Source organism: Malassezia restricta, chromosome V (assembly GCF_003290485.1).
Source record: "Malassezia restricta chromosome V, complete sequence".
Taxonomy (NCBI): Eukaryota; Fungi; Basidiomycota; class Malasseziomycetes; order Malasseziales; family Malasseziaceae; genus Malassezia; species Malassezia restricta.
In genome coordinates, this window is record NC_040197.1 from 796,140 (window position 1) to 818,269 (window position 22,130).

The 22,130-nt window shown below is 60.1% G+C and overlaps 23 protein-coding genes and 1 non-coding gene across 24 annotated transcripts; 12 read left to right on the top strand and 12 right to left on the bottom strand.

The window, feature by feature from the left end:
* Position 1: 1 nt before the first annotated feature.
* Positions 2-955, bottom strand: MRET_3325 (oligosaccharyltransferase complex subunit gamma; the record flags this gene model as incomplete). The annotated part of the gene is made up of 1 exon (XM_027629952.1): positions 2-955. The coding sequence occupies one exon, from the start codon at positions 953-955 to the stop codon at positions 2-4; it is 954 nt and encodes a 317-aa protein (XP_027485310.1).
* Positions 956-1,033: 78 nt separating this feature from the next.
* On the top strand, positions 1,034-1,294 carry MRET_3326 (uncharacterized protein; the record flags this gene model as incomplete). Its single annotated transcript, XM_027629953.1, has 1 exon — positions 1,034-1,294. One exon carries the CDS (start codon positions 1,034-1,036, stop codon positions 1,292-1,294), a length of 261 nt encoding a protein of 86 aa, XP_027485676.1.
* Positions 1,295-1,316: 22 nt separating this feature from the next.
* On the bottom strand, positions 1,317-1,922 carry MRET_3327 (mitochondrial 54S ribosomal protein YmL47; the record flags this gene model as incomplete). Its single annotated transcript, XM_027629954.1, has 1 exon — positions 1,317-1,922. One exon carries the CDS (start codon positions 1,920-1,922, stop codon positions 1,317-1,319), a length of 606 nt encoding a protein of 201 aa, XP_027485312.1.
* Positions 1,923-2,037: 115 nt separating this feature from the next.
* On the top strand, positions 2,038-2,392 carry MRET_3328 (golgi vesicular membrane trafficking protein; the record flags this gene model as incomplete). Its single annotated transcript, XM_027629955.1, has 3 exons — positions 2,038-2,124; positions 2,152-2,214; positions 2,240-2,392. The coding sequence occupies 3 exons, from the start codon at positions 2,038-2,040 to the stop codon at positions 2,390-2,392; spliced, it is 303 nt and encodes a 100-aa protein (XP_027485319.1).
* Positions 2,393-2,483: 91 nt separating this feature from the next.
* MRET_t0055 lies at positions 2,484-2,556 on the bottom strand. The gene has a single exon. It is a non-coding gene; the product is annotated as a tRNA-Ala (tRNA).
* Positions 2,557-2,712: 156 nt separating this feature from the next.
* On the bottom strand, positions 2,713-3,384 carry MRET_3329 (orotate phosphoribosyltransferase; the record flags this gene model as incomplete). The annotated part of the gene is made up of 1 exon (XM_027629956.1): positions 2,713-3,384. One exon carries the CDS (start codon positions 3,382-3,384, stop codon positions 2,713-2,715), a length of 672 nt encoding a protein of 223 aa, XP_027485318.1.
* A 98-nt stretch (positions 3,385-3,482) lies between these two features.
* On the top strand, positions 3,483-5,495 carry MRET_3330 (NACHT domain protein; the record flags this gene model as incomplete). Its single annotated transcript, XM_027629957.1, has 1 exon — positions 3,483-5,495. The coding sequence occupies one exon, from the start codon at positions 3,483-3,485 to the stop codon at positions 5,493-5,495; it is 2,013 nt and encodes a 670-aa protein (XP_027485356.1).
* Positions 5,496-5,596: 101 nt separating this feature from the next.
* On the top strand, positions 5,597-5,836 carry MRET_3331 (N-alpha-acetyltransferase 38, NatC auxiliary subunit; the record flags this gene model as incomplete). Its single annotated transcript, XM_027629958.1, has 1 exon — positions 5,597-5,836. One exon carries the CDS (start codon positions 5,597-5,599, stop codon positions 5,834-5,836), a length of 240 nt encoding a protein of 79 aa, XP_027485357.1.
* A 7-nt stretch (positions 5,837-5,843) lies between these two features.
* MRET_3332 (HIT family protein 1) lies at positions 5,844-6,311 on the bottom strand (the record flags this gene model as incomplete). Its single annotated transcript, XM_027629959.1, has 3 exons — positions 5,844-5,879; positions 5,905-5,990; positions 6,017-6,311. The coding sequence occupies 3 exons, from the start codon at positions 6,309-6,311 to the stop codon at positions 5,844-5,846; spliced, it is 417 nt and encodes a 138-aa protein (XP_027485354.1).
* A 152-nt stretch (positions 6,312-6,463) lies between these two features.
* On the top strand, positions 6,464-7,132 carry MRET_3333 (caffeine-induced death protein 2; the record flags this gene model as incomplete). The annotated part of the gene is made up of 1 exon (XM_027629960.1): positions 6,464-7,132. The coding sequence occupies one exon, from the start codon at positions 6,464-6,466 to the stop codon at positions 7,130-7,132; it is 669 nt and encodes a 222-aa protein (XP_027485355.1).
* Positions 7,133-7,142: 10 nt separating this feature from the next.
* MRET_3334 (glycerol-3-phosphate dehydrogenase (NAD+)) lies at positions 7,143-8,186 on the bottom strand (the record flags this gene model as incomplete). Its single annotated transcript, XM_027629961.1, has 1 exon — positions 7,143-8,186. One exon carries the CDS (start codon positions 8,184-8,186, stop codon positions 7,143-7,145), a length of 1,044 nt encoding a protein of 347 aa, XP_027485352.1.
* A 238-nt stretch (positions 8,187-8,424) lies between these two features.
* MRET_3335 (uncharacterized protein) lies at positions 8,425-9,093 on the bottom strand (the record flags this gene model as incomplete). The annotated part of the gene is made up of 1 exon (XM_027629962.1): positions 8,425-9,093. One exon carries the CDS (start codon positions 9,091-9,093, stop codon positions 8,425-8,427), a length of 669 nt encoding a protein of 222 aa, XP_027485353.1.
* A 147-nt stretch (positions 9,094-9,240) lies between these two features.
* On the top strand, positions 9,241-10,605 carry MRET_3336 (etoposide-induced 2.4 mRNA; the record flags this gene model as incomplete). Its single annotated transcript, XM_027629963.1, has 1 exon — positions 9,241-10,605. One exon carries the CDS (start codon positions 9,241-9,243, stop codon positions 10,603-10,605), a length of 1,365 nt encoding a protein of 454 aa, XP_027485350.1.
* Positions 10,606-10,706: 101 nt separating this feature from the next.
* Positions 10,707-10,970, top strand: MRET_3337 (uncharacterized protein; the record flags this gene model as incomplete). The annotated part of the gene is made up of 3 exons (XM_027629964.1): positions 10,707-10,738; positions 10,765-10,781; positions 10,807-10,970. The coding sequence occupies 3 exons, from the start codon at positions 10,707-10,709 to the stop codon at positions 10,968-10,970; spliced, it is 213 nt and encodes a 70-aa protein (XP_027485351.1).
* On the bottom strand, positions 10,965-12,335 carry MRET_3338 (nudix family hydrolase; the record flags this gene model as incomplete). Its single annotated transcript, XM_027629965.1, has 1 exon — positions 10,965-12,335. The coding sequence occupies one exon, from the start codon at positions 12,333-12,335 to the stop codon at positions 10,965-10,967; it is 1,371 nt and encodes a 456-aa protein (XP_027485359.1).
* Positions 12,336-12,448: 113 nt separating this feature from the next.
* On the top strand, positions 12,449-12,844 carry MRET_3339 (U1 small nuclear ribonucleoprotein C; the record flags this gene model as incomplete). Its single annotated transcript, XM_027629966.1, has 1 exon — positions 12,449-12,844. One exon carries the CDS (start codon positions 12,449-12,451, stop codon positions 12,842-12,844), a length of 396 nt encoding a protein of 131 aa, XP_027485349.1.
* An 8-nt stretch (positions 12,845-12,852) lies between these two features.
* Positions 12,853-14,247, bottom strand: MRET_3340 (ATP-dependent RNA helicase DDX49/DBP8; the record flags this gene model as incomplete). Its single annotated transcript, XM_027629967.1, has 1 exon — positions 12,853-14,247. The coding sequence occupies one exon, from the start codon at positions 14,245-14,247 to the stop codon at positions 12,853-12,855; it is 1,395 nt and encodes a 464-aa protein (XP_027485768.1).
* Positions 14,248-14,328: 81 nt separating this feature from the next.
* On the top strand, positions 14,329-14,795 carry MRET_3341 (cell wall biogenesis protein; the record flags this gene model as incomplete). Its single annotated transcript, XM_027629968.1, has 4 exons — positions 14,329-14,351; positions 14,376-14,386; positions 14,411-14,513; positions 14,543-14,795. The coding sequence occupies 4 exons, from the start codon at positions 14,329-14,331 to the stop codon at positions 14,793-14,795; spliced, it is 390 nt and encodes a 129-aa protein (XP_027485785.1).
* An 18-nt stretch (positions 14,796-14,813) lies between these two features.
* On the top strand, positions 14,814-16,172 carry MRET_3342 (acetylornithine aminotransferase; the record flags this gene model as incomplete). The annotated part of the gene is made up of 1 exon (XM_027629969.1): positions 14,814-16,172. One exon carries the CDS (start codon positions 14,814-14,816, stop codon positions 16,170-16,172), a length of 1,359 nt encoding a protein of 452 aa, XP_027485784.1.
* On the bottom strand, positions 16,165-16,873 carry MRET_3343 (MOB kinase activator 1; the record flags this gene model as incomplete). Its single annotated transcript, XM_027629970.1, has 3 exons — positions 16,165-16,753; positions 16,779-16,841; positions 16,866-16,873. 3 exons carry the CDS (start codon positions 16,871-16,873, stop codon positions 16,165-16,167), a joined length of 660 nt encoding a protein of 219 aa, XP_027485783.1.
* Positions 16,874-16,975: 102 nt separating this feature from the next.
* On the top strand, positions 16,976-18,727 carry MRET_3344 (acid phosphatase; the record flags this gene model as incomplete). The annotated part of the gene is made up of 1 exon (XM_027629971.1): positions 16,976-18,727. One exon carries the CDS (start codon positions 16,976-16,978, stop codon positions 18,725-18,727), a length of 1,752 nt encoding a protein of 583 aa, XP_027485782.1.
* An 11-nt stretch (positions 18,728-18,738) lies between these two features.
* MRET_3345 (amidophosphoribosyltransferase) lies at positions 18,739-20,349 on the bottom strand (the record flags this gene model as incomplete). The annotated part of the gene is made up of 1 exon (XM_027629972.1): positions 18,739-20,349. One exon carries the CDS (start codon positions 20,347-20,349, stop codon positions 18,739-18,741), a length of 1,611 nt encoding a protein of 536 aa, XP_027485781.1.
* A 131-nt stretch (positions 20,350-20,480) lies between these two features.
* On the top strand, positions 20,481-21,596 carry MRET_3346 (solute carrier family 25, member 33/36; the record flags this gene model as incomplete). Its single annotated transcript, XM_027629973.1, has 1 exon — positions 20,481-21,596. The coding sequence occupies one exon, from the start codon at positions 20,481-20,483 to the stop codon at positions 21,594-21,596; it is 1,116 nt and encodes a 371-aa protein (XP_027485767.1).
* Positions 21,597-21,600: 4 nt separating this feature from the next.
* MRET_3347 (tyrosine-protein phosphatase OCA1) lies at positions 21,601-22,103 on the bottom strand (the record flags this gene model as incomplete). Its single annotated transcript, XM_027629974.1, has 2 exons — positions 21,601-21,931; positions 21,958-22,103. 2 exons carry the CDS (start codon positions 22,101-22,103, stop codon positions 21,601-21,603), a joined length of 477 nt encoding a protein of 158 aa, XP_027485780.1.
* Positions 22,104-22,130: the final 27 nt, after the last annotated feature.

A 22,130-nucleotide genomic window follows, 5' to 3' on the forward strand; every position in this document is an offset into this window, starting at 1 on the left:
TCTATAGAAGGAGGCGGAAGGGATATCCTGGATTTTTGTACGAAAACATGAGCGCAAATAGACCGTACTGCAGAACCAGTGCCAAGGCACCGGCCACCACCACGACTCGCTGCAAGATCGGCGACTCGATCTTGGGCGCGAAGCGCGTCAGCACGAGAATGGATGCGACGAAGCTTGCGTACAGCGCAATCAGCAACAGGCTCTCGACACCATACTGCGCCTGGAATCCAGCTGTAATGTAGATCGGCGCACCGGTAGGCTCAAACGACATGAAGGGGGCTCCTTGAATTCGAGTCCACATGTAGCCCGATGTGAATGTCAGCACGAGACTCACGCAGGCCATGAGACCGAGCGTCTTCACGCCTTCCTGCCAGCTGCGCTGACGCATTATCATGGAGGCAAGGGCCACGGCAAAGGCCACGGGAATGAAGTACACCGCCGTCTGCTTGGGCATCAGGGGCTTTTTCGGGCGGAACGGCACACCGATTCGCGCCGACACAAATTCTGCGATATCGTCCGCACCGTAGCCATTCAAAGTCAGGTCGTACTCTTCAGGAAGATCCACATGGGGCGGGAAGTAGTTCATGACCGGCACATAGGTCATGCCCATTCGACGGAACAGCTCCATGCCGTCGTTCGCATCGATCGTCGCAAACACGAGGTCATTGCGCCGCTTAGTCGATTTCCAGCCACGCGCGACCTGCTCAAAAGGATCATTCAGAAGCGCGCATGCTCCGCACCGGAATCGCGGATGCAGGGCCGTCATCTGGACAAACACGCCATAGTCACGCGGACCTTGGAGGAGCTCATGGTACTTGCGCTCATCCAACTTCAAAATACCATGCGGCGACTTGCGCGCCTCGGCAAGAAGACTGGACTGACTTGCCGTGAGCGCTGCATGGACACTCACGCAAGCCGTGACCAACACACACACCAGCCACGCACCAATCTTCATGGTCCGTGTCAAATGGAGCGAGCGGTGCTGACGCGGCGGGGCTTGGTCCTGTCACGTGGCTTTTACCACCACCCCACCATGACCCACGTTGCCTTTTCGTGGGCCTTTGACACACACGACGCCACCACAGAGCATCGTGCATACCCTGCGCAAGGGGAGGGTAGCGTTCCCCAACAGGACCATACGCTCGAAGGCCTTGCGACGTCGCTCGATGATGCCCGTGAGAAACTCAATGATATCGTGACATGCTGGAAAGATGCTGTCGGCCCGGAACAGGACTCGCACATGGGCCGCAGCAATGCCGCTCATGCTCAGGATGACGATGAGGACGAGGAATAGCCTTTTTGTACAGTACTATAGATCAGGAACGCACGTCCCGGAGCTGGGAGGCCAGCTGACTCAGGTCGTGGCTGACTTCGCGACCCAGACGCGGTGGCGTTGACGTCGTGATAAATTCGGTGCGCGTCGGCAGCTTGGCCGCAGCGAGGCGGAGGGCATCCTTGGCGACCTCGGGTCGGATTTCCACGTGTCCGCCAATCTCGAAGAGCACACGGCCCATGGGCACTCGGCAGGCCCAGTATTCAAACGAGCCTTTACCTTTACCCATACGCGTCTCGTTGCCCTTCACACACACAGGCACATCCGGGAACACACGCATAAAGACTTGCGATCCACGCACCACCTTGAGCTTGCGCTTCAATGCCGTTTCTGCCGCCGTAAGCTGCGTCGCTGTGATACGGCATGGCTCTAATGTACGCAGACCATATACCCCCTGCGTCACAGTCGTGCCTTTGACGGAGCCGCCGATCGGAAAGGAGACTCGGCCCTTTTGGGACTTGCGGTACCTGGTCCGGCGCGGACCCAAATTCGATGAAAAGCGTACCTGTCCAGGCGCACGCCAGCTCGATGGCACTCCAAGCGCTCCGAGAGATGCGCGCGCGCTACTGAGAAACGCACCCAACGACATGACGGCGCTGCAAGAAGAAATCGCCCTCCAGCGCGAGGCATCGCTTTTCGGTGGGTCATGTGCAATTATTTCCTCGCACCTGCTTCCACCCTCCACGACGACCACATCCTTCAGCATGTCGTCGTCCTACTCGAATCAACACACGCACGAGCAACAGAATGACGACTCGCTGAATCGATTGTTCAATAAGGTGCATTCGTTGGTACGTACGTATGCGCTCTCACACCAGCGCGAAATCACGCTCCATATCCATAACGACGCGGAGCAGCAACACAGTTTATTGCAAGACACGGTATGTATGCGCGCCTAACACCCAGTCGAGTGCTTTTGACCAGGTGCGACTCCAAGTGTCGTCGTCCGCGCGCCAATTTGCTGACAAGATTGCGCAGTATACCGGCTCTCACCGGATCACTGCAGCGATTGTCGGTGGCTTTGTAGGATTGTGGGCCTTGTGGTTCTTTTTCCTCTAGATACCCTTCCATGCAACTATAGTGACGATAATAGCGGCCGAAGAGCCGAGACCAAGAGCCCAGGGCGGGGTGGGTACTGGCGACAAAAAGTGTGGAGAATGTGGGAATTGAACCCACGACCTCATGCATGCTAAGCAAGCGCTCTACCACTGAGCTAATTCCCCGACTGATACAAGTCAATAGGAAGGATACCACTATGTACCTTTTGCGGGCTTCGATTCCTCCCACCACTCTGTCGCGGCGATGCCCGCGTCGCATCTCGGCATGCGCTGAAGTGCTGCTCGGATTTGACCTCTACATATCCACCTCTTTGGCGCTTTCTACGATGATCCGTAGCGCTCGCGGTAGGCTCGCATGCTTTCAATGTCGGCACGAGCCGCGTCACCGCGCGTTGATTCCATGTGCTTGATGATCTGCTCAAGCGTCACCACACTGTACACCTTGATGCCCAAACGCTTTTCGACCTGCGTAATGGCACTTTCCGTGGTGTCGTCTGACGCGCGCTCCTGGCGATCGAGAGCAATGACGACACCCACGAGCTTCGCATCTTCTTGGGCATTGATAATGTCAACGGCCTCATTGATAGCAGTGCCTGCGGTAATGACATCATCGATCACCAGGACGCGGCCCTTAAGGGGGGCACCAATCAAGTTACCACCTTCGCCGTGGGTCTTGGCCTCCTTACGGTTGAAGCAGAAGTTGACATCGCGGCCGTGGTTCTTGGACAGCGCTAGAGCCGTAGCAGCAACGAGCGGAATACCCTTGTAGGCGGGACCAAAGAGCACGTCAAACTCGACGCCGCTATCGACGATGCGATTGGCATAGCACTCAGCCATCTTTTGAAGCTTCATACCAGAGTTGAAGAGACCGGCATTGAAGAAGTAGGGAGATTGGCGACCAGATTTTAGCGTATACGGCCCACCAAAACGCAGAATATTCCACTGGAGGGCGAGATCAATGTATTCAGCTTGGTACGGCACGAGTGATGTCATGAAAAAAGGAGGCGACCAAGAATGGTTCGGGACTCCACCTCCACCTAGTCACAGAGGGGGCCGTTGCCCCGTGGCCCAAGGTTGGCTCACGACGAAAAATGGCCGAGCCGCCGGAAGCATCGCGCGAAGATTCGATTCTTAGCGAGATCCACTCGCTTGCACCTTACTTTCCATATGATGCGCAAACAAAGAGTGGGCGCACAGACATCAAGTCTCAGGATGCGGAGCAAGCGCCGCATCCCCAACCGCATCATGGGCTGCAAGAGAGCATTATGCAATGGGAGCAGCGACGCAAGGAGATTCTTTCCGAGGCTGATGATCAAATTGTTGTGAATCGGCAGCACAGGCGCGTGACGCCACATCTTATGGATACGAATGCGCGACTTACGAGCTCGATGACCAACATTGGATCGAGTGTCCTGGCGGATATGACCACGTCCGAGAATCTGAATAATGCGGTTATCATGCCATGGGCCAGTGCGTCCATCAAGGAAGATATCGTGCGCATCATTACTCAGTGGCTTGCAGATGAGGGGTTTGGTGCGACGCGACAGGCTCTCTTAGAAGAAGCCAACCTCAAAGTCCGTGAACACGACGACGAGATCGATGAGCGCCACAAGTTGCGCATGTTTTTACTGGAAGGCAATTGGGCCGAAGTGGAAAAGATGTCGACGAAGCCGTTTTTGCAGTCGCACAAGGCGTTTTTGTACGCCATTTTTCGGCAGCAATTTCTCGAGTTTATTGAAAATCGCGAATTTCAAAAGGCCTTTACGTTTCTAATCAAGCGGCTCAAGCCCCTAGAACACTATCAGCCGCATGCTGCCGAGTTTGGTGATCTGTGCTACCTACTCTCGGCCAAGAGTGTCACGGATGCCCCGTCCTTCCGGATGTGGGAGGGTATTCAGCCAGGCCGAGAGGCGCTTGTGGCTGAGTTTGCGTCCTTTCTTGAGCCGGGTCGTTTGGACCGGGAAGAGCTCCTTCTTTCTGAGAAGGAAGAGAAGGCCGCGACGCGTGATACCGCCTACATACCGCCGCACCGTCTGCTCACGCTGTTGCACCAGGCCATGGCGTACCAGGTCGAGTTTGCCCGCTACCAGAAGCGGACGGTTCCGGTTGTGTCGACGCTGCTGCATGACTATGCTGGTTTTGTCGTGCCGAATCGATGCCGCATGTCGCTCCGTGGCCATACGCAAAATGTCAAATGCGTGCGCTTCGTCGGCGACGACGGCCGAAAGCTGGTAAGTGGCTCGAGTGACTGTACGGTGCGTCTGTGGGACACGAATACGGGCGCTTGTGACGCTGTGCTCGAGGGTCACGGCAGTCGCATTTGGGATGTGGATGCGTCGCACACAGGTGCGTGGATCGCGAGTGCGAGCAGCGACTCGACGGTGCGGCTGTGGAACGTGGAGTCAAAGCTGCCGCATCTCACGCTCCGTTGTGGATTTGGTGATGTGTACTGCTGTCGCTTTAGTCCTGATCAGGGCCAACTTGTGACGGGTGGCTACGACAAGCTCGTGCGGCTGTATGACCTTGCGAGTGGCACTGTCACGCGCATGTTCCCTGGGCACCAGCTGGGTGTGTCGTCCGCCGTGTTCAGTCCCCAGGGCAGTCTCATTGCGACGGGTGCGAAGGATACGAGTGTGCGGTTCTGGGACACGCTCAGTGGCGTGTGTGTCCGCACGCTGCCTGGCCATCTGGGTGAGGTGACCTCCGTCGAGATGAGCGATGATGGGCGCCAGCTGCTGACCTCGTCCAAGGACAATTCGCACCGCCTGTGGGATATGCGCATGCTTCGTCCGCTTCAGCGGTTCAAGGGTCACCAAAACACGTCCAAGAACTTTATCCGCTGTACCTTTGCGCATCCGAGTCTGATTGTGAGTGGCTCGGAGGATGGACTTGTGTACATGTGGGGCCAAGAATCGTCGTTGGCTCTGCAGACGCTCAAAGGACACGGCACGGACAGTCACCCTGCTGCGGCTACGGTGGGCGGTCGGAAGCAGGTCGTGGTGTACAGCGCTGCGTGGAACAAGGTCCAAGGCCTACTCGCCAGCTGCGCCGACGATGGCACGGTGCGTCTCTGGGACTGGACGCCGCCCCACGATGCCCCATAGACCTTTTTGTACATTAGCAGCTTGACAGCGCCTGCCTCGAGCGCTGGGGCCCTGATGATGAGTCAGCAATACGACGGCGCCGATCGTTGCCACCCGCGTTGATGGCGGCCTTTTTGCGGCGGGACGTGTACATCGAGCTGGACGATGGGCGTCGTGCGATCCGTGGTGTGCTCGTGTGTGTGGACCGTGAGGGCAACGCGATTCTGCAAGAGGCGACAGAGCACGTTGTGGGCGCGGCCCAGCCTGGGCCGCGCGCCGAGCGCATCATGCCGCTTGTCATGATACCCGGTCGGCACATCGTGCGAGTAGCTACGAAAGAGGTGTCTTCTCTCTATACGTAGAGCATGCTTACTGGCGCATGTTCTTCTGGAGGCGCTCATACACCTGGGGTTAGTAGAAGCGTACGTACGGCTTGCAGCTCCTCCTTCGGTGGCTGGGTCGATGGCCAGCCGACGACCAGTCCCTGCTCGCTCGAAGGCTTCGGGATGACGTGGACTGCGGCGTGAGTGGCAAAGACGTACAGTGCACATGGTCGACGACCTGGTGCGCCAGTCGGCCGTTGTTTTGCAGGATATTGTATTCCGGCGCACCGGTCGCTATCGCCACCTTCTTGGCGATCGGCAAAATGTCCTGCAAGTACTCATCCGGCAGCTCGTGCATCTTGGCGGCGTGGTACTTGGGGATGACGAGGCTATGACCAGGTGAGCATGGTCCAATGTCGAGGAAAGCATACGACTTGTCCGTCTCATACAGCTTCATCGATGGAATCTTTCCATCCACAATCTTGCAGAAAATACAGTTGGCGTCGTGCGACATCCTGGCAACGTTTCGGAGCAGCGTGCGTGTCGGACGCAGAATCTTGGGCACAAAAGGTGTCGTACGAGCTCGGGGCCGGCCTGCTGCACGTCCGTGCGGGCATCACGTGACATTGATCCCTGGGTCGTGCCTGGGCTGCGAAGGCGGTCGGTATGGCGCCGACCGTGTACTGGACGCCACCGATGCGGACGGATGTGGCGAGCGAGCCGGAGCGAGCGGGTGAGCCACACGTGGTGCCTACACCAGCGTCTGTACCGGATGTGACGCCGTCGATTTGTCTCTCGCTCGTGGAATTCAAGGATATGCTGCGCCAGTTCCGCGCCGTCGACGACGGTGTGACGCTCCGGCTGAACCGTGCGTTTGCACAGTCGCGTGATACCGGGTCGTCAGCCCCTCCTTCGCTTTTACAGCGTCATGACAAGTCGTTTTCGTCGTCGAGCGCGACGGATTTGGGCCGCACGACGTACGCGTCCGTCCCGGACACGATGTGCGCGGCGATTTGGACGGAGCTCGTGCAGCTATGGACGCGGCGTGAAGACACGATCAAGTACTGTATCGACGTGAATGCGAAGCACATGCCACGTCCACTGTCCCGAGATGACCGCCTCGATCTGGATCGGGCGCCGGCCGCTGCCTCGGTGCCCGCGACGGCAGTGAGCCGTGGCGAGTCGGACGCGGAATTCACGATGCGGCAGCTGCGCAACGAGCTGGCGATCGAGGCTATCGTGCGCCGCCGGTCCCTCGACGTGTTCAAATCACGCTGTCGACTCTTTTCGCCGGCCCACACGGAGCGGGAGCAGGCATATTGGCGGGGTTACTAAAGGTATGGGTCTAGAGACGCTCTGTCAGCTGCTGGGGGTCCAGTCCATTATAGCAAATGTCGTAGATCGTCTTGAAGAGGGGATACTTGTCGACCTTGCCGTGCGACTCCAAGAACTCGATCACGTCCTTCGTGGTCTCTGTGCCCTGGAGCTTTTGGCCGTTCAAGAGCTCGGCCTCGAGCACATGGAAGGGCTTGCGAGTCCTGACAAAGGCCTCGGCGCATTTGCGGTTACGGCCGCCGTAGCAGGTCGTAATCAGATCGGCGACACCGGCGCTCGTCTCGGTGAAGGTCTCCGGCTTCACGCCGTCGAAGAACTCGAGCGCAAAGTTGCGCATCTCCATCAGACCAATGCGCATGATGGCGGCCTTCGCATTGCCGCCCCACTCAAGGCCGTCGACAAAGCCGGCACCGACGGCCACGACGTTCTTGAGCGCACCGCACAAGCTCACGCCCGAGACGTCCTCAATAGCGCCGACACGGAATTTGGGCGTGTCGAACAGCTTCTGGTAGTAGTCGACGAGGCCGCGCTGACTCGCGCGGTAGCCAATGGTGGTCTCAGAAAAGAGGCCCTGCGCGACTTCGTTCGCGATGTTGGCACCGCTCAGAGCCGCACATGGGATGCCGAGCGACTTTTCAATCACGTCGGCATAAATGCTAATCTGGTGGTTGGCCACATCCACGCCCTTGATCATCGAGATGGCGTGTGCGCCCGGCGCAATGGCGTCTTTGAGGGACTTGCACACGTTCAGGATGAATTGGTGCGGCAGCACAAACACCAGCAGCGTCGCATCACGAGCGGCTTCCTCCGCTTTCGGCACAGCGACCACGTTGTCTGGGAGCCTCGCATGAGGCAGGTACTTGGTGTTGACGTGCTCACGGTTGATAATGTCCGTGAGCTTTTCGCCGTTGATGATCTCCTCGTACACATACATATTCACGGTCGGCTCAAACACGTCCTTATGGCGCATGGTGTTGTAGCCAGCAATCGTGGCAATGGCACTGCCCCAATTACCCGAGCCTATGATCGCGACCCTCTGCTTCTGCAGAACCATGGTACGTCGAAGGATCTGCGCCAGTATGGTGGTGGTCAGGAGTTCACGTGTATGACGCTGCCCGCCAGCGTCTGCCTCCGGTTCGGCGCCGCCAGACTCGCGAAAAAAGCGCTACGGGCTTTGCGACCTACTTGCTGGTGGTTAGTCAGCCTGGGTATATCCAATCAAACGTCGTCGGTTTCTTTGGCCACGTGGACCGAGGAGGCAGATTCGCCTCCCAACGAGCGCGCCGGCCGCGTCAGACAGGTCGGGTGGCGTCGTCGTGGCGCCGTAAATGGCGCACCAGGCGCTCCTGTTCCAAGGCCGACTCTTGCCGCGCCGGTAAGGATGTGTGGAGTCGTCGCAAGGTGGCGTACACGTTCGTGAGCGTCGCCTGGGTACGGGCCTTGGCATCCGCGTCCAGGTGCAGCGGCTGGCCGCGGGCGATCGCAGGATACGGCGCCGCCGCGTGGCGTTTGGACGTGCGCAGGCGCCGCTGCCGCTGGTCCTCCTTGGCATCGGCCAGCGCACGTCGTGCCGCGGCACGTCGCGCTACCGCGTGGGCGTAGGCGGTCGGCACCGACTTGCGGTAGTCGACGACGCGCTCTGTCTGCTCGTCCATGGTATCTGATAGTGTCTGCACACGCTGTGACAGCGCCTCGTCAAATGGCTCCATCGCCGTCTCCTGCTTCGCATACTCTGCGAGCGTGAGTCCATTCACGAGGACATTGGGTATCAGGCGCGTCCGCGCCGCATAGACCCAGCGGGCCAGCGCTTGGTCTAGCGTGTCTTGGAGCGCCGCCGCAGCACGTCCACGCGTACGCAGTCGCTCCGCACCAACATCGCGTGCGTAGCTGTGCACTGCCTGCACGATAAAATCCAAGTCACTGGGATGCTCGAGATCGACGCGCGGCAGTTCGCGGGGCATCGTCGCGGTACGCTGCCACGCGGACCGCTGCCGCCCGCGGCGATGGGCCTGTGGCCTGATGACATAAGCGCCTGCAGGGCAGCGGCAGGGCAGGGTGGTGTGAGGCCTCGGGCGACCCACTACGTTGGCCGGGCGTTGTCGAGGTGTATGTCGCACCGACCGCGCAGTGCGCTGCAGTCTGTGGACTTTGACACGGATGACTCTGTGCCAGTGCAGCTAGACGTGAATTACGACGACGGACTCGGCGTGCTTGGACGGCGAGGTGTGTGGAGCTCGAAAGGGCCCAGCGTCGATGACACGTCGCGTCTGAGTGTGCTTGCGACGCTCTACCTGCACGTGCGATGGGCATGGAGTGGCTTAGCCGATGCGGCGCGGTGCAAGCGTGCGTTGCATCTGGTCCAGGCCTCGCGGGAACTGCGTGTAGGCCTGCTCAAGGGACTGGCCCTGAGTGGCGCGGTCAGCGTCGTCATCTACACCTTTGTGTCGCTGCTGCCGCGCCCGTCTCTGCCGGAGGAGGATCACTTCTGGCCCGACATGTCGGGTGAGCGCCGCGCGTCTGCTGCGCCCTCCTGGTTCAGCTCACCGCACCATGTATTTTGGCTCTATCCCGTGATGGCTGCCAGCTACTTTATTGCGTCGACATGGAGTGTCGGTGTGGCGGAGGCGGCCTTCACAGCTCATCATATCCAGCCTTTGCGCCCGCCAGCCGAGCATGTATGGTGGTGCGAGTATGCTGTGCGAGCGATGCTGATCGTCAACTATTCCATTCCATGCCTCCTGCTCCAGAACCTGCCATGGGTCGGCCACGTCCTGTCGTTCCTCGTCATGAGCTTTGTCGATGGCTTCTTTTGCTTCGAGCAGGTATGGTCTGTTCGTGGGTGGCCGCTGGAGAAGCGATTGCGCTTCGCCGAGTCGCACTGGTCCTTCCTCATGGGCTTTGGCGTGCCTTCGACGCTCGTATCTTTCTTCCACCCAAGTGGCCTATTGAATCTCATGCTCTTTATGCTCGTCTTTCCCATATGCACGCTCTTGGCGTTCCTCGCTGTGCCGCAACCGCACAGTGCCGCGCTGGGCGCCCAGACGGCTATGCTGCCCTCCACGGTCCATGGCGCCGGGAACGCACAAAACACCCCCTTGGCCTGGTGTTTGCCTGCGCGCATTCCGCTCTTTTGGCCCACGGTGCGATTTCGTCGGTGGGTGTCGACGCGTATGGCGACAGAGATGCCGCCGCTGATACCACGGAAGCCGATGTCAGCTCCCAGCACAGATCCACGCCGGTCTGTCTCGACCATGGCGCCGAGCATGTCGCCCGCGACACCGCGGCGTTCTGCCGCCTCCTTTGTCGGTGGCGCATGGTCCATGCATCCCCGCGGACGTATGGTCTCGGCTCCCCTCGCAGGCTCGCCTGATCACGTCGCCGAGCCGCCGAGCTCGTGGCGTGCGTCGGCCGTGAGTATTCCCATGTCGTCCGAGACGCTCGGTCCACGCAAAATGCCCAAGCAGGCCTCCTGAAGCCTGGTCGATACCTGCCTCGTAGCGCTCCACATACATCACGTGGCACGACGCCTCGCGTCCGTCGACGCACGGCGCATCTTGCCACCGCCCTTTTGACCATGTCGTCGCAGGAAGGCACGGCGCATATTCAGTACGTATGATGGCGCGCTGACGCAGACCGCACCCTGCTCGAGGTATGTGGCCACGCACTCACGCCAGACAACCACCCAGCCCCCACGGGCCTCGATCGCGCTAGTGGCGCTGTCCAGGCGCCACCCGGTCTCCAGACGCTCGACGCGACGACTGCGTCGCAGCTGGAGCAGCCGCTTTCTGACGAAGAACTGAAGAAGCGGTCGGAGGCTCTGAATGCTACGAACCTATAAACGATACAGTCGGCGCCAGCCCAGGTATCCGCCCAGTGATACGAGACTCACCAGACCCATCGCACGCAGCACAAGCGCCACAATCAACGCGCGGCGCACGCACGAGTAAAAGGCCGCGATCGCGAGGCCGGACCAGTGCGCTTGCCGTTCGAGTTCGGTGCCGATGCTCTGCCTCCACTTGCGTAGAATCGCTCGGTAGCGCCAGCCAAACACCCAGAGCCAGAGGTTGATATCGGGGTACCCGAATCGGGGGAACACTTCGACGACGCTCGGTGCCTTGGCCGGAGCGCTGTAGGCGTCACCAAAGAGTCGCGAGGATGGCAGGATGGAGAAGAGGGACTTGAGGGCATGGATCGTCGGTGGCTCAGGCGGGGGCTTCTCCCTTTGATACGTCGACATGTGCGAGAGCAAATCGAGCGTCATGCCCAGCGTCAGACCCCACAATTGCAGCCGGGGTGTCACTTGACCGAGGTACGCTTGCTGCTCGGCATTGAGCAGGAACGTGTCCTCCTCCTCCTCGGCCTCCTTGGCTGGCGGCGGCTTGGCGAGATGCGCAAAGTGGTCCCTGGCCATGGCCATCGTGATGGCCGTGGGCGTATTCGGCAGTTGGATCGAGCGGAACGTAATTTGCCCGATCAGCATGCTCAGCATCGAGCGCATGTACGAGTTTTGCGGCATGTGCCGCGCCACATCCATGTGCAGCGTACCCCACCGGGGCGTCGGCGTGAACAGCTGCGAGAGCGGCACCCAATGCAGTGAGCTCACTTCGCTCGGCTGCAGACTCGGTGTGGGGGAAAATGGTGAGAGATGTAGAAAGATGTAGGGGCTTAGGATCATAAGTAGACGCTTGCCCAGGCTGCTCGTAATTTCGCGGTCTTCGAGGTGGCCGACGTGGAGAAACTCTTTCTCGGCAAGGTCGATGCCGACTTCCTCCCACGTCTCGCGCATAGACGTGTACAGGCCGTTTTCGTCTTCTTCATCGCGGCGTCCACCTGGGAACGCGACATGTGACGACCAGTTGTCATTGGCGCGCACGGCGCGCTTGATGAGCAGCAGTTCCGGCGTACCGCGCTGGACCCACGGCAGTGCGAAAAACTGGCGCAGGCGTGCCTCGACACCCATAGTGCCGTTCGCATCCTGCTGCATCGTCGACGGGAACAGGTACGCGTCGTCCTCGTCCTTGACCTGCCCGTGACGCCACTTGCTCCGCAGCCACGCCTCGTCCTCTTCAGCCGGACGCACATGCAAAATCAGAGCCACACTCGCACGACGCGGCTGCGTAGGTGGACTCTCCAGCACGCGTGGCGAGATCTTGGCGATGCGGGTGAGCCCATGCTGCAGGTGCGCGAGCAGAGAGGCCGACATGGGCGGCCTGTATGGTCGTTGGGCAACCTCTCCGTGCGTGTGGAGGGCTGGGCCAGGTGGGCGCACGTGGACCTCCCAAAAAAGGGGGCGGCCGATCGCTGGGCGAGGTTGGTATGGGCAAGCATTACTGCGACTACTGTGACGTGTTTCTGACGCACGACTCGACGTCAGTTCGCAAAGCGCACAACTGTGGGCGCAATCACCTGCAGAATGTGCGTGAGTACTATGCATCGCTGCCGCCTGCGGAGCTGCAGATGATGGCAGACACCATCCTGAGGGAGTACCAGGCTCGTCAGCTGCCGCCGCCGATGGAATTGGTAGCTCCGCAGCTGGCGTACCGTCTGCCGCCGCCATCGCACATGCCCAATGGGCGAGCGCCGTTCATGGGCGGCATGGCCCTGCGTCCGCCGCCGGGTATGCCGCCGCCCGACTTTTCGCGCCCACCGCCTTCGCTGCCGCCCCCTGATTTTTCCAAGCCGCCGCCGACGATGCGCGGGGCGCCGCCATGATACCCTACTTACTGTACATGATGTTTCTTGGACCGAGGCTGGGACGCCTGCGCCTTGCGCTTATTGCGTTCGCGCTGCTCGCCAAACTTTTCGTCATGAAGTGCCATGGACGCGACGCGCTTGGCGGCCGAGACGTGCGACAGGCGTTCGAGGACCTGGGACTCGGGCATGTCCCACTCGGTCAGTGTCTTGTGGATCTTGTCCTCGATCGTCTGGACGAGCTCGACGTCGTGCTCCGTCACGAAGCTGACGGCCCAGCCAGGCCGGCCTTTCCGCGCCGTACGTCCCACGCGATGCACATAGTCTTCCCAAGCCGCCGGCACATCCCAGTTGACCACAAGCTCGACGTCCGGGACGTCGAGTCCACGACTGCCCACGTCCGTCGAGATCAGGATCGGCACGCGCCGCGCGCGAAACATGTGCAAGTTGTGAAGCCGTGTCGACTGTGGCAGCATAGAATGCAGGGACACGTTCGGAACGCCGAGCTCCGTGAGCATGCGAGACAGGAGCTCGGCACTCTTGCACCGAGCCACGAAAATGATGCTGAGAGGATAGGCCGGCGCCTCCTCGCGGGGCAGCTTGGGTTTGTGCGTGCGGTACACGTCGGAGAGATCCGTGCGAACCTCGACCTTTTGGCACGGCGGATGATGCAGCAAGTGTACCAGGTAAGGCTCCCGCATGTGGGAGGGGACGAGCGTGTACAGCTGCGTGAGTGACGCAGGCGTCGACGTATCCATCTCAATTTTGCGGAGCAGCGGCGGCAGCTTGCCGGGTTCGGGCGTCTTTTGCGTCAGCCGCTCGATTTCCGGCGTCAGCGTCGCCGTGAACAAAAGCGTCTGGCGCAGGTGGGCGGGTGGCAGCACGGAAAACAGGTACGCGAGTGCAGGTGCAAAGGTAGGCGACAGGAGGCGATCCGCTTCGTCCAGCACGACGAAGCGGCATCGCTCTAGGCCCCATTCATGCGCCGCACCCGACGTCAGCAGATCCACAAGTCGTCCCGGCGTAGCCACAATGATATGCGGCCGCTGCTCGCCAAGCTCATTCGCTTGCTTCGTCATATCCATGCCGCCCAAGACCAAGGCGCACTTTAGGCCCATGCGGCTGCCCTGGCCGACCGCCAGGAACTGCTCGTGCAGCTGCACGCCCAGCTCGCGCGTAGGCGTCAATATGACCGCGTAGCCACCGATCATGTCCTTGTACAGATGCTGCAGGATCGGCAGGGCAAACGCAAGCGTCTTGCCTGAGCCGGTCTCTGCGCCTCCAATGACGTCACGGCCTTCTAAGATAGCGGGTATACAGGCCGACTGAATGGGCGTAGGGACGGTGATCGCTAGCATCTTGAGCGCACGCACGAGCGGCATGCTGATGCCCAGCGCATGAAAATGCTCGGCCCTGGCGGACATGGTAGGCAGGGCCCAACCGGTGCGGCCAAAAAAAAGAGGACGTATCACGTGCAGGTGAACGGACCTCGTTCCCTCTGTACCATGACCGAACTCTATGCTGCTGCGTACGTAGGCCTCGCTAACCACAGCGACTTTTGCTGTACGTGATATGCGACTAAGGCAGTGATCCCCATGGGCACGCCCACGACGTCCGTTGGTGCCTACGTCGCCGAGTGCCAGCGGGTCCTGGCGAGTATGGCCGATGACGGCATTCGCTACGAGCTGCAGTACGTCGAAACATGGTCACTCACCACAGCGGCTACGGCACGAATGTCGAAGGCCCCATCTCATCCGTGTGGCGCGCGCTACAGCGATGCCACGAGGCTGTGCACGCCATGGGCGTCGAACGCATCGCCACGGATATTCGACTGGGCACACGGACGGACAAGCACACCGAGTCGCCCGCCTGGTCGCAAGGCCTCTCGGAGAATGAGCGCAAGCGCGAAAGTGTACGTCGTCGCTTGGCGGGCCTCGGTGAGTCATGCCCGCCGGCCGCTTCCTCCACATAGTGATTCAGGTACCTTGTCATGTGGCGGCCACTGTACCAGCGCGGTGTGCGCTTCTCGTCGTCGTATGCGCCCTGCACGAAGTACATGCGCGCGACGCATGTAGAGCCTTCTGTGAAGTTGGATGATGCTGTGCACAGGTACCGCGAAACGACGCTCGGCACGTACGTTCGGCCCCCGATCGTGTTTTCCCACGGTCGCGGACTCGACTTGTTTGCCACTGTGCCGGGGGAGGCTCAGTCGAGGCGCTACCTCGACTTCACGGGTGGCATTGCCGTGAATGCGCTTGGGCATGCTGATCCGCAGGTCGCCGCTATCGCTGCAGAGCAGGCCGCGCAGCTGGTGCACTGCAGTAATCTGTACTACAATACCTGGAGCGGCGAGTTGGCCCACCGTCTTGCGTCCATGACGCGCGAGCATGGCGGTCTTGGCTTGGCGCCCCAGTCGCCACCTGCTGCATCTGGCCAAGACGTGCGGGCGTTTATTGCCAACAGTGGCACGGAGGCCAACGAGGCGGCCCTCAAATTCGCGCGCAAAGCGGCCAAGGGCACGGCTCTGGTGTGCTTTCAGCATGCGTTCCACGGACGCACGATGGGCGCCTTGTCTGTGACACCCAATGCCAAGTACCAGGCGCCGTTCCTGCCCTTGGTCGGCGATGTACGTGTCGGCACCTTGAATGATATGGCCCAGCTCGAGTCGCTCGTGACCGAGGATGTGGCGGGTGTCATTGTCGAGCCGATCCAGGGCGAGGGCGGTATTTTGCCCGCTCAGGTAGAGTGGCTCACGGCGCTGAGGCAGCGGTGCACGGCTGTGGGCGCCGCGCTGATTTACGACGAGATCCAGTGTGGTCTGTTCCGTACAGGGCACATGTGGTGCCACTCTGCGATGCCCGTCGAGGCGCATCCGGATATGGTCACGATGGCCAAGCCTCTCGCGAATGGCTTCCCTATCGGTGCTGTGCTGATGCGCCCGCACATAGCGCATGCCATTGCCGCAGGCGATCACGGCACCACGTTCGGTGGCGGTCCGCTTACGTGCCGCATTGCGCATCACGTCTTGGGCCGGTTGGGCGAGCCTCGCATGAAGGAGCACATTGACAGTGTATCGACGTACCTCTTTGAGCGCCTTGAGCGCATTTCTGAGGCGTTCAGCGATATGGTGAGCGCCCCTCGCGGGCGTGGCCTTATCGTCGGCATCAGTATGCGCTCTGCGCCTTGGGCGGGCGAAGTCGTGCGCCTCGCTCGGGAACGTGGTGTGCTGTTCCTTACCGCCGGCAGTGACGCCGTGCGCTTCGTCCCGAGTCTGATCGTCGAACGCGCGCACATCGACGAGGCGATGGATGTGCTGGAGAGTGTTCTACTCGTTCTTCGTTCTACATAGATCGCGCATTCTCTTCGGTGATGGCTTCGTTGATTTCGGCGAGGGGGATCATTTCCTTGGGATCGATCAACTGGTACTCACTCACAAACAGGAAAAAGTGGCGGTACGACGTATTCAGGTGCACTTCCAGGCGCAGCGCACACACCTGTGCAAAGTGATGGTTGTATATATGAGCGTAGATCCGGAATAGGCGGCGCAGCATCGCCTTGATGCGATCCACAAAGTTGGGTGGGAACGAGGCGTCCAGCGCGGTCGGGAACAGCGTCTCGTCATCGATCTGTGCTTGTGTCCAGTTGAGTAGGCATTCGATGTAGTCGGGTGCTGACAGACGGGTCGAGCGGCGGTACTTGACGGAGCTCGAGTCCTGCCAGTGGTACTCGAAGCGGGGCCCGGCGCACATGACGGGGCACTCGCGCGACGTGCAAAACTCGGTGAGCGTGCCATACAGGATATTCAGGTGATTAAAAAAGTCCACCGTGTGCAGAGCGAGCCACTCTTCCAGCAGCTCGCCGTCCGGCACACGCACCGCCACACGGAGGTTGCCGCTGCCCAACGTCGACTCGGCCAGGCGTCGGAGTTGACTAGGTCAGTGCACGGCATACGTACAAGGCACGGCTTCCCTCCGTCGTGCGATTCGGCATGTACGCCTGTGGCGGAGGCCGCGGTACACTGCGTCAGCGCCGCCGTACGTACCCTAACATGGACGTCCTGCCACACAGAACAACACTGTCCGACGCGAGGTGCGTTGCGTATCACGTGATGCGCGGCCCCAGCGGCGGTCAGGCCCTCTGGACGACGTTGGCATGCCGCATCCACGTGCGAAGGACGACGACGTGCTTGATCAGATAGAGCAGGCGCGGCTCATTTCGCATCACCTGGATGCGGATGACGAGGGACGTCCGATCGAGCATTCGGAGCCGGGTGTGAGTGTGCCGGTGGCGCCTTCGCCCGCTGCTGCTCCGCGCATCGATACGGATATTGATCATACCGGTCGGCCCGCCTGGCTCATTCGGCTCGAGCGTTTGCCGACGGCTCAGCGGCGCCTTCTTCAGGTGGCTGGGCTTGTTGTCGTGGCAGTCGTGCTAGCTGCTGTGTTTTCCTTTGCGCTGGGCCCGCCGCCACCGACGGCGCTCCCTGTCATCCACCCTCAGGCCGTGGGCAAGTCCTTTCCCACCTACATTGGCTACCCGGGGTCGTACGCGACAGGTGCGCCTGCCTCGCTCGTGGATGAGTGGAAGCCGGCGCCGTCGCCTACACGCGGCGTCGATGCGATCCACACAGCCTTGCCCCACTTTGATCGGTTCCGACCGTTTGAGCACATGGGATCGCTGTCGCCGTACTTTTCGGCGCAGCATGGCTCGATCGACAATGCCAAATACCAGTCCACGCCTGTTATGGAGAATGAGACCTGCCGTCTCTCTCAGGTCCACATTTTGCATCGTCACGGCAGTCGGTACCCGACCGGCGGCGCGCCTACCAAGTGGGTCGAGCACTTTTTGCGCTCGAAGCCGCCAGGCACGTTTACGGGGCCTCTGGCTTTCTTGAACGACTACAAGTATCGATTGGGCGAGGAGCTCCTGGTCCCGCTCGGTCGTGAGCAGCTGCACATGTCCGGCACGAAGGCGGCGATGGACTATGGCCGCCTGGCCGAGCAAGACTTGGCGCAGGGCAAGCACCTTTTCGTGCGCACAGGCAGTCAACAGCGGATCGTCGATAGTGCGCTGGCCTGGGCGACTGGCTTTTGGGGGCATGCGTGGACGAACAAGACCGACTTTGAGGTGCAGATCGAGGCACCTGGCTTCAACACGACACTCGCGCCGAACTTTGCGTGCCGCGCGGCGGTCGAAGGATTCCAAGTACAAAACTTGATTGACTCGTACCTGGCGAATGCCACGGCACGTCTGCAGGCCCATGTGCATGGCGCACAGCTCACGCCGAAGATCGTGTATGGCATGCAACAGCTCTGTTCGTACGACACCGTGGCGTATGGACGCAGCGACTTTTGCCCGCTGTTCACCGAAGACGAGTGGCGTGCGTACGAGTATGTGTGGGATCAGCGCTTTTACTACGACTATGGCGCGGGCAATGCGGTAGGCGCGGCGATGGGTCTTGGCTGGCTCAACGAGTTTGTGAGTCGCCTGACACGCACGCCGTGGAATGCTCGGACGCAGACGTCGGAGAATGCGACATTCAACGCACAGGCAAGCACGTTTCCTGTGGATCGCAGCCTCTATGCCGACTTTACGCACGACTCGGTGCTCACTAGCGTGCTGGCTGCGCTGCGTCTGCGCGACTTGCAAGTGGCGCCGAAGCTCGAGGATGCGCATCGCGCCTTCCGTACATCGCTCCTGGTCCCGTTTGCCGCGCGTATGGTATTCGAGGTGTTTGATTGTGCGCCCGAGTCGTTTGTGCGCATGAAGCTGAACGATGCGATCGTGCCGTTGGGCCAACTGTCCAAGTGCGAGCAGCGCGCTGATGGCCTCTGTTCGCTCTCCCGCTTTCTGGCCTCCCACGCCGATCGCAACGAGCTGGGCTGGTGGGATCGATGTGCGTAGTGTATACTATATTAACGAGTACGTCCGTTGTACAGGCCGATATCTTCCGCGCCATTCATGGGGCCACTGCAGCTCACAATGCTCTCGGGCGCTGGATGCGGCGTCAGGAAAGAGGCGGCCTTCTTGCTGCGCTCATTGTCTGCGCGCGCCTTTTCGAGGGACGAGAGGTATGCCTCGTCCACGCCACCCGTCACGTAGGCGCCGTCAAAGATGGAGCAGTCGAACTTGGTGATCGCTGGGTTGAGGGACCGCACACAGTCCACGAGCTGCTCCAGCGACTGGTAGATGACGGCGTCGGCTTGAATCGTGGCAGCCACCTCTTCCACCGAGCGGTTGTAGGCGACGAGCTCGTTCCGACTCGGCATGTCGATGCCGTACACGTTCGAGTGCCGGATCGGCGGCGCACAGCTCGCCATAAACACCTTGCGGGCACCGACATCGCGCGCCATCTGGATGATCTCTCGCGACGTAGTGCCACGCACGATACTGTCGTCAACGAGGAGGACGCTCTTGCCGGCAAACTCGAGGGCCATAGCATTGAGCTTCCGGCGCACATTCTTGCGGCGCATGCCCTGACCAGGCATAATGAAGGTGCGGCCAATGTACCGATTTTTCACAAAGCCTTCGCGATACGGAATATGCAACGTCTGCGCCAGCTGCAACGCAGCCACCCGCGACGTGTCCGGCACGGGGATGACCACATCAATCTGCTCGCCCTTGCTCAGCAGCTCCTGCTGCACCTGCTGCGCCAGTCGATCGCCCATCGCCATGCGGCTTCGGTACACACTTACACCGTCAATCACACTGTCGGGCCGGGCAAAGTAGACGTATTCGAAAATGTCGGGCGTGAACGTGTTGGGTGCCGGCTTCGTGACGAGCGTGCGGCGCGTGACATTTTGGGGCGTGACGATGACAGCTTCACCAGGCTTGATATCCTCAAATTCACTGAATCCAAGCGAGTCGGCCACGACACTCTCGCTGGCAAAGCAGTAGTCGTAGCCGTGGCTGCCGGCCTGCGGACAATCTGACTTTCGGCGGCACATACCGATGGGACGAATGCCGTGCGGATCACGGAACGCCATCACGCCAAAGCCAGCGAGCATGGCGACACACGTATACGCACCCACCGTCTCGTTCATCATGGCCTCGAGAGCCGTGAACAGATCCTCTTCGTTGATACGGAACTTGCCCGTGCGCTGAAGGTGATTCGCAAACACATTCAGTAGGAGCTCCGAGTCCGAGTCCGTATTCACATGCCGATGCGCTTCGGAGTCGAGCATCGTGCGCAGCTCGGTTTGGTTCACGGTGTTGCCGTTGTGTGCCATGACAATGCCATACGGGCTGTTGACATAAAATGGCTGGGCCTCGGCATGCGCAAACGATCCGGCCGTCGGGTAGCGCACATGTCCTACGCCCATCGAGCCGATCAAATTCGCAACATTGCTCGGGTCGAACACATCACGGACCATACCATTGCCCTTGACCTGGAAAAAGCGGCCTTTCGGACCACACGTCACGATACCTGCTGCATCCTGGCCACGGTGCTGAAGCACACCCAGACCTTCGTGCAGCTCCGTAGCTACGTGACCCTCCTGTAGCAGTATCGCAATGATCCCGCACATGGCACCAAGTCTGGGTCGTGAAAAATTGCTACCCCCGTTTTGCCAGGAAGAGGAACCACGTGGGGTGCCTTTTTGTCAGCAATTTTTTTTTTGCCAAGCCAGACGCAAAGCTCCGACGCATCGGACGCTTCATGTCGTCTGCGACGCCACCGCGAACTATGCAGCGTCGAAAAGCTGCTGAACCGCCGCCGTGGCTGCACTTCGCGGCGGGCGGGATAGGAGGCATGTGTGGTGCGATCATCACGTCGCCTCTCGACGTCGTCAAGACACGTCTTCAATCTGACTTGTATCGCCATCGCGCCACTTTTCGTGTGCCGTACCGTGGTGCGTTGGGCATGCTAGCGAACGGCGCCTACCAGTTTGTTGATACAAGCCGGCTCCTCATGGAGATCTCTGTGCGTGAGGGTTCATCTGCCTTGTTCAAGGGACTCGGACCCACTCTGGTGGGTGTGATTCCTGCACGAGCCATCAATTTTTATGCCTACGGCAACGGCAAGCGCTTTCTGACCGAATACTTTGGCGAAGAGTCCGCCTTTGTCCACTTGACCGCTGCAGCACAGGCAGGCATCATAACGGCGACGGCTACCAATCCTATCTGGGTCGTCAAGACACGTCTGCAACTCGAGTCACAGCTTCGCGAAGCACAGACGCGAAAAGCGCGCGCTGAGGCGATTGGCAAAGTGATGCCGACATCCTCGCGCTTACCCTCTCATCTTCCTTATCGCACGATATCCACTTCCTCCCGCATGCGATCCCAATTCTTCCAATCAAGCCCGCCACCTGCCCACCCTGGCACCAACGCCCTGCGTATGGCCAGCCATATTGTGCGGAAAGAAGGCGTGGCCGGTTTGTACCGCGGCCTGAGTGCCAGCTACCTTGGTGTGTCGGAAAGTACCATTCAGTGGGTGCTGTATGAGCGACTGAAGCGGATCCAACGCCGGCCGCAAGAACGGCCCACATGGGCTCAGACGATCGGGTCCGCAGGCACAGCCAAGCTCGTGGCTACCGTAATTACCTATCCCCATGAAGTCATCCGCACTCGCTTGCGGCAGCAGCCAGAGCATGGTGTGCAAAAGTACCGCAACCTCGTTCAGACGTTCCGTGTGGTGCTGCAAGAAGAGGGCGCTATGGCATTCTATGGCGGACTTAGTGCGCATCTGATGCGCGTCATACCCAATGCCATCGTGACCTTCTCCATATACGAATTTGTGCTGCTGCTGGGCTCACAATATAGACATGTATTTTAGGGTATCAGGCTTGATTTTCACCAAACACAAGCTCTTCGTCAAAGAGCTCAATAAACTGCTCGTTCATGACACGCACTTTGGGACCAGCGAATCGACGGTACTCTTCAAGAATCGCACTGAGGTTCCAGTGCTGTAGTTTCCGCAAGCATCCAATGACGGTGCCTGTCCGGTGCCGGCCCAAGTTGCACATGACCAGGCATGGGTATGTCGATGGCTGCACAAGCAGATGCAGTGCCTGCAGCACAATCTCCTCCGTGATGGGATCCCATGCGTTTGTGCTGTACAGCACGCCCAGGTGATGCATGGTGATATTCTGGTCGTGGCAAAAGTGCTGACTGACACGTTAGCTCACTCAACGTACAAGCCGATATCGGGCTCTTCAGGCGCGAGCCAAATCACGCTCTTGAGTCCCAGCTTTTCCAGAAACGGAAAATTGAGCTGGTCCGGCTGCCCAGAGCGGTACAGGCTGTCTTCCACCATACCAAAGTTCGGCGGCGGCACAAGCATAGTCACAGAAGCGGGCCAAGGCTGTTA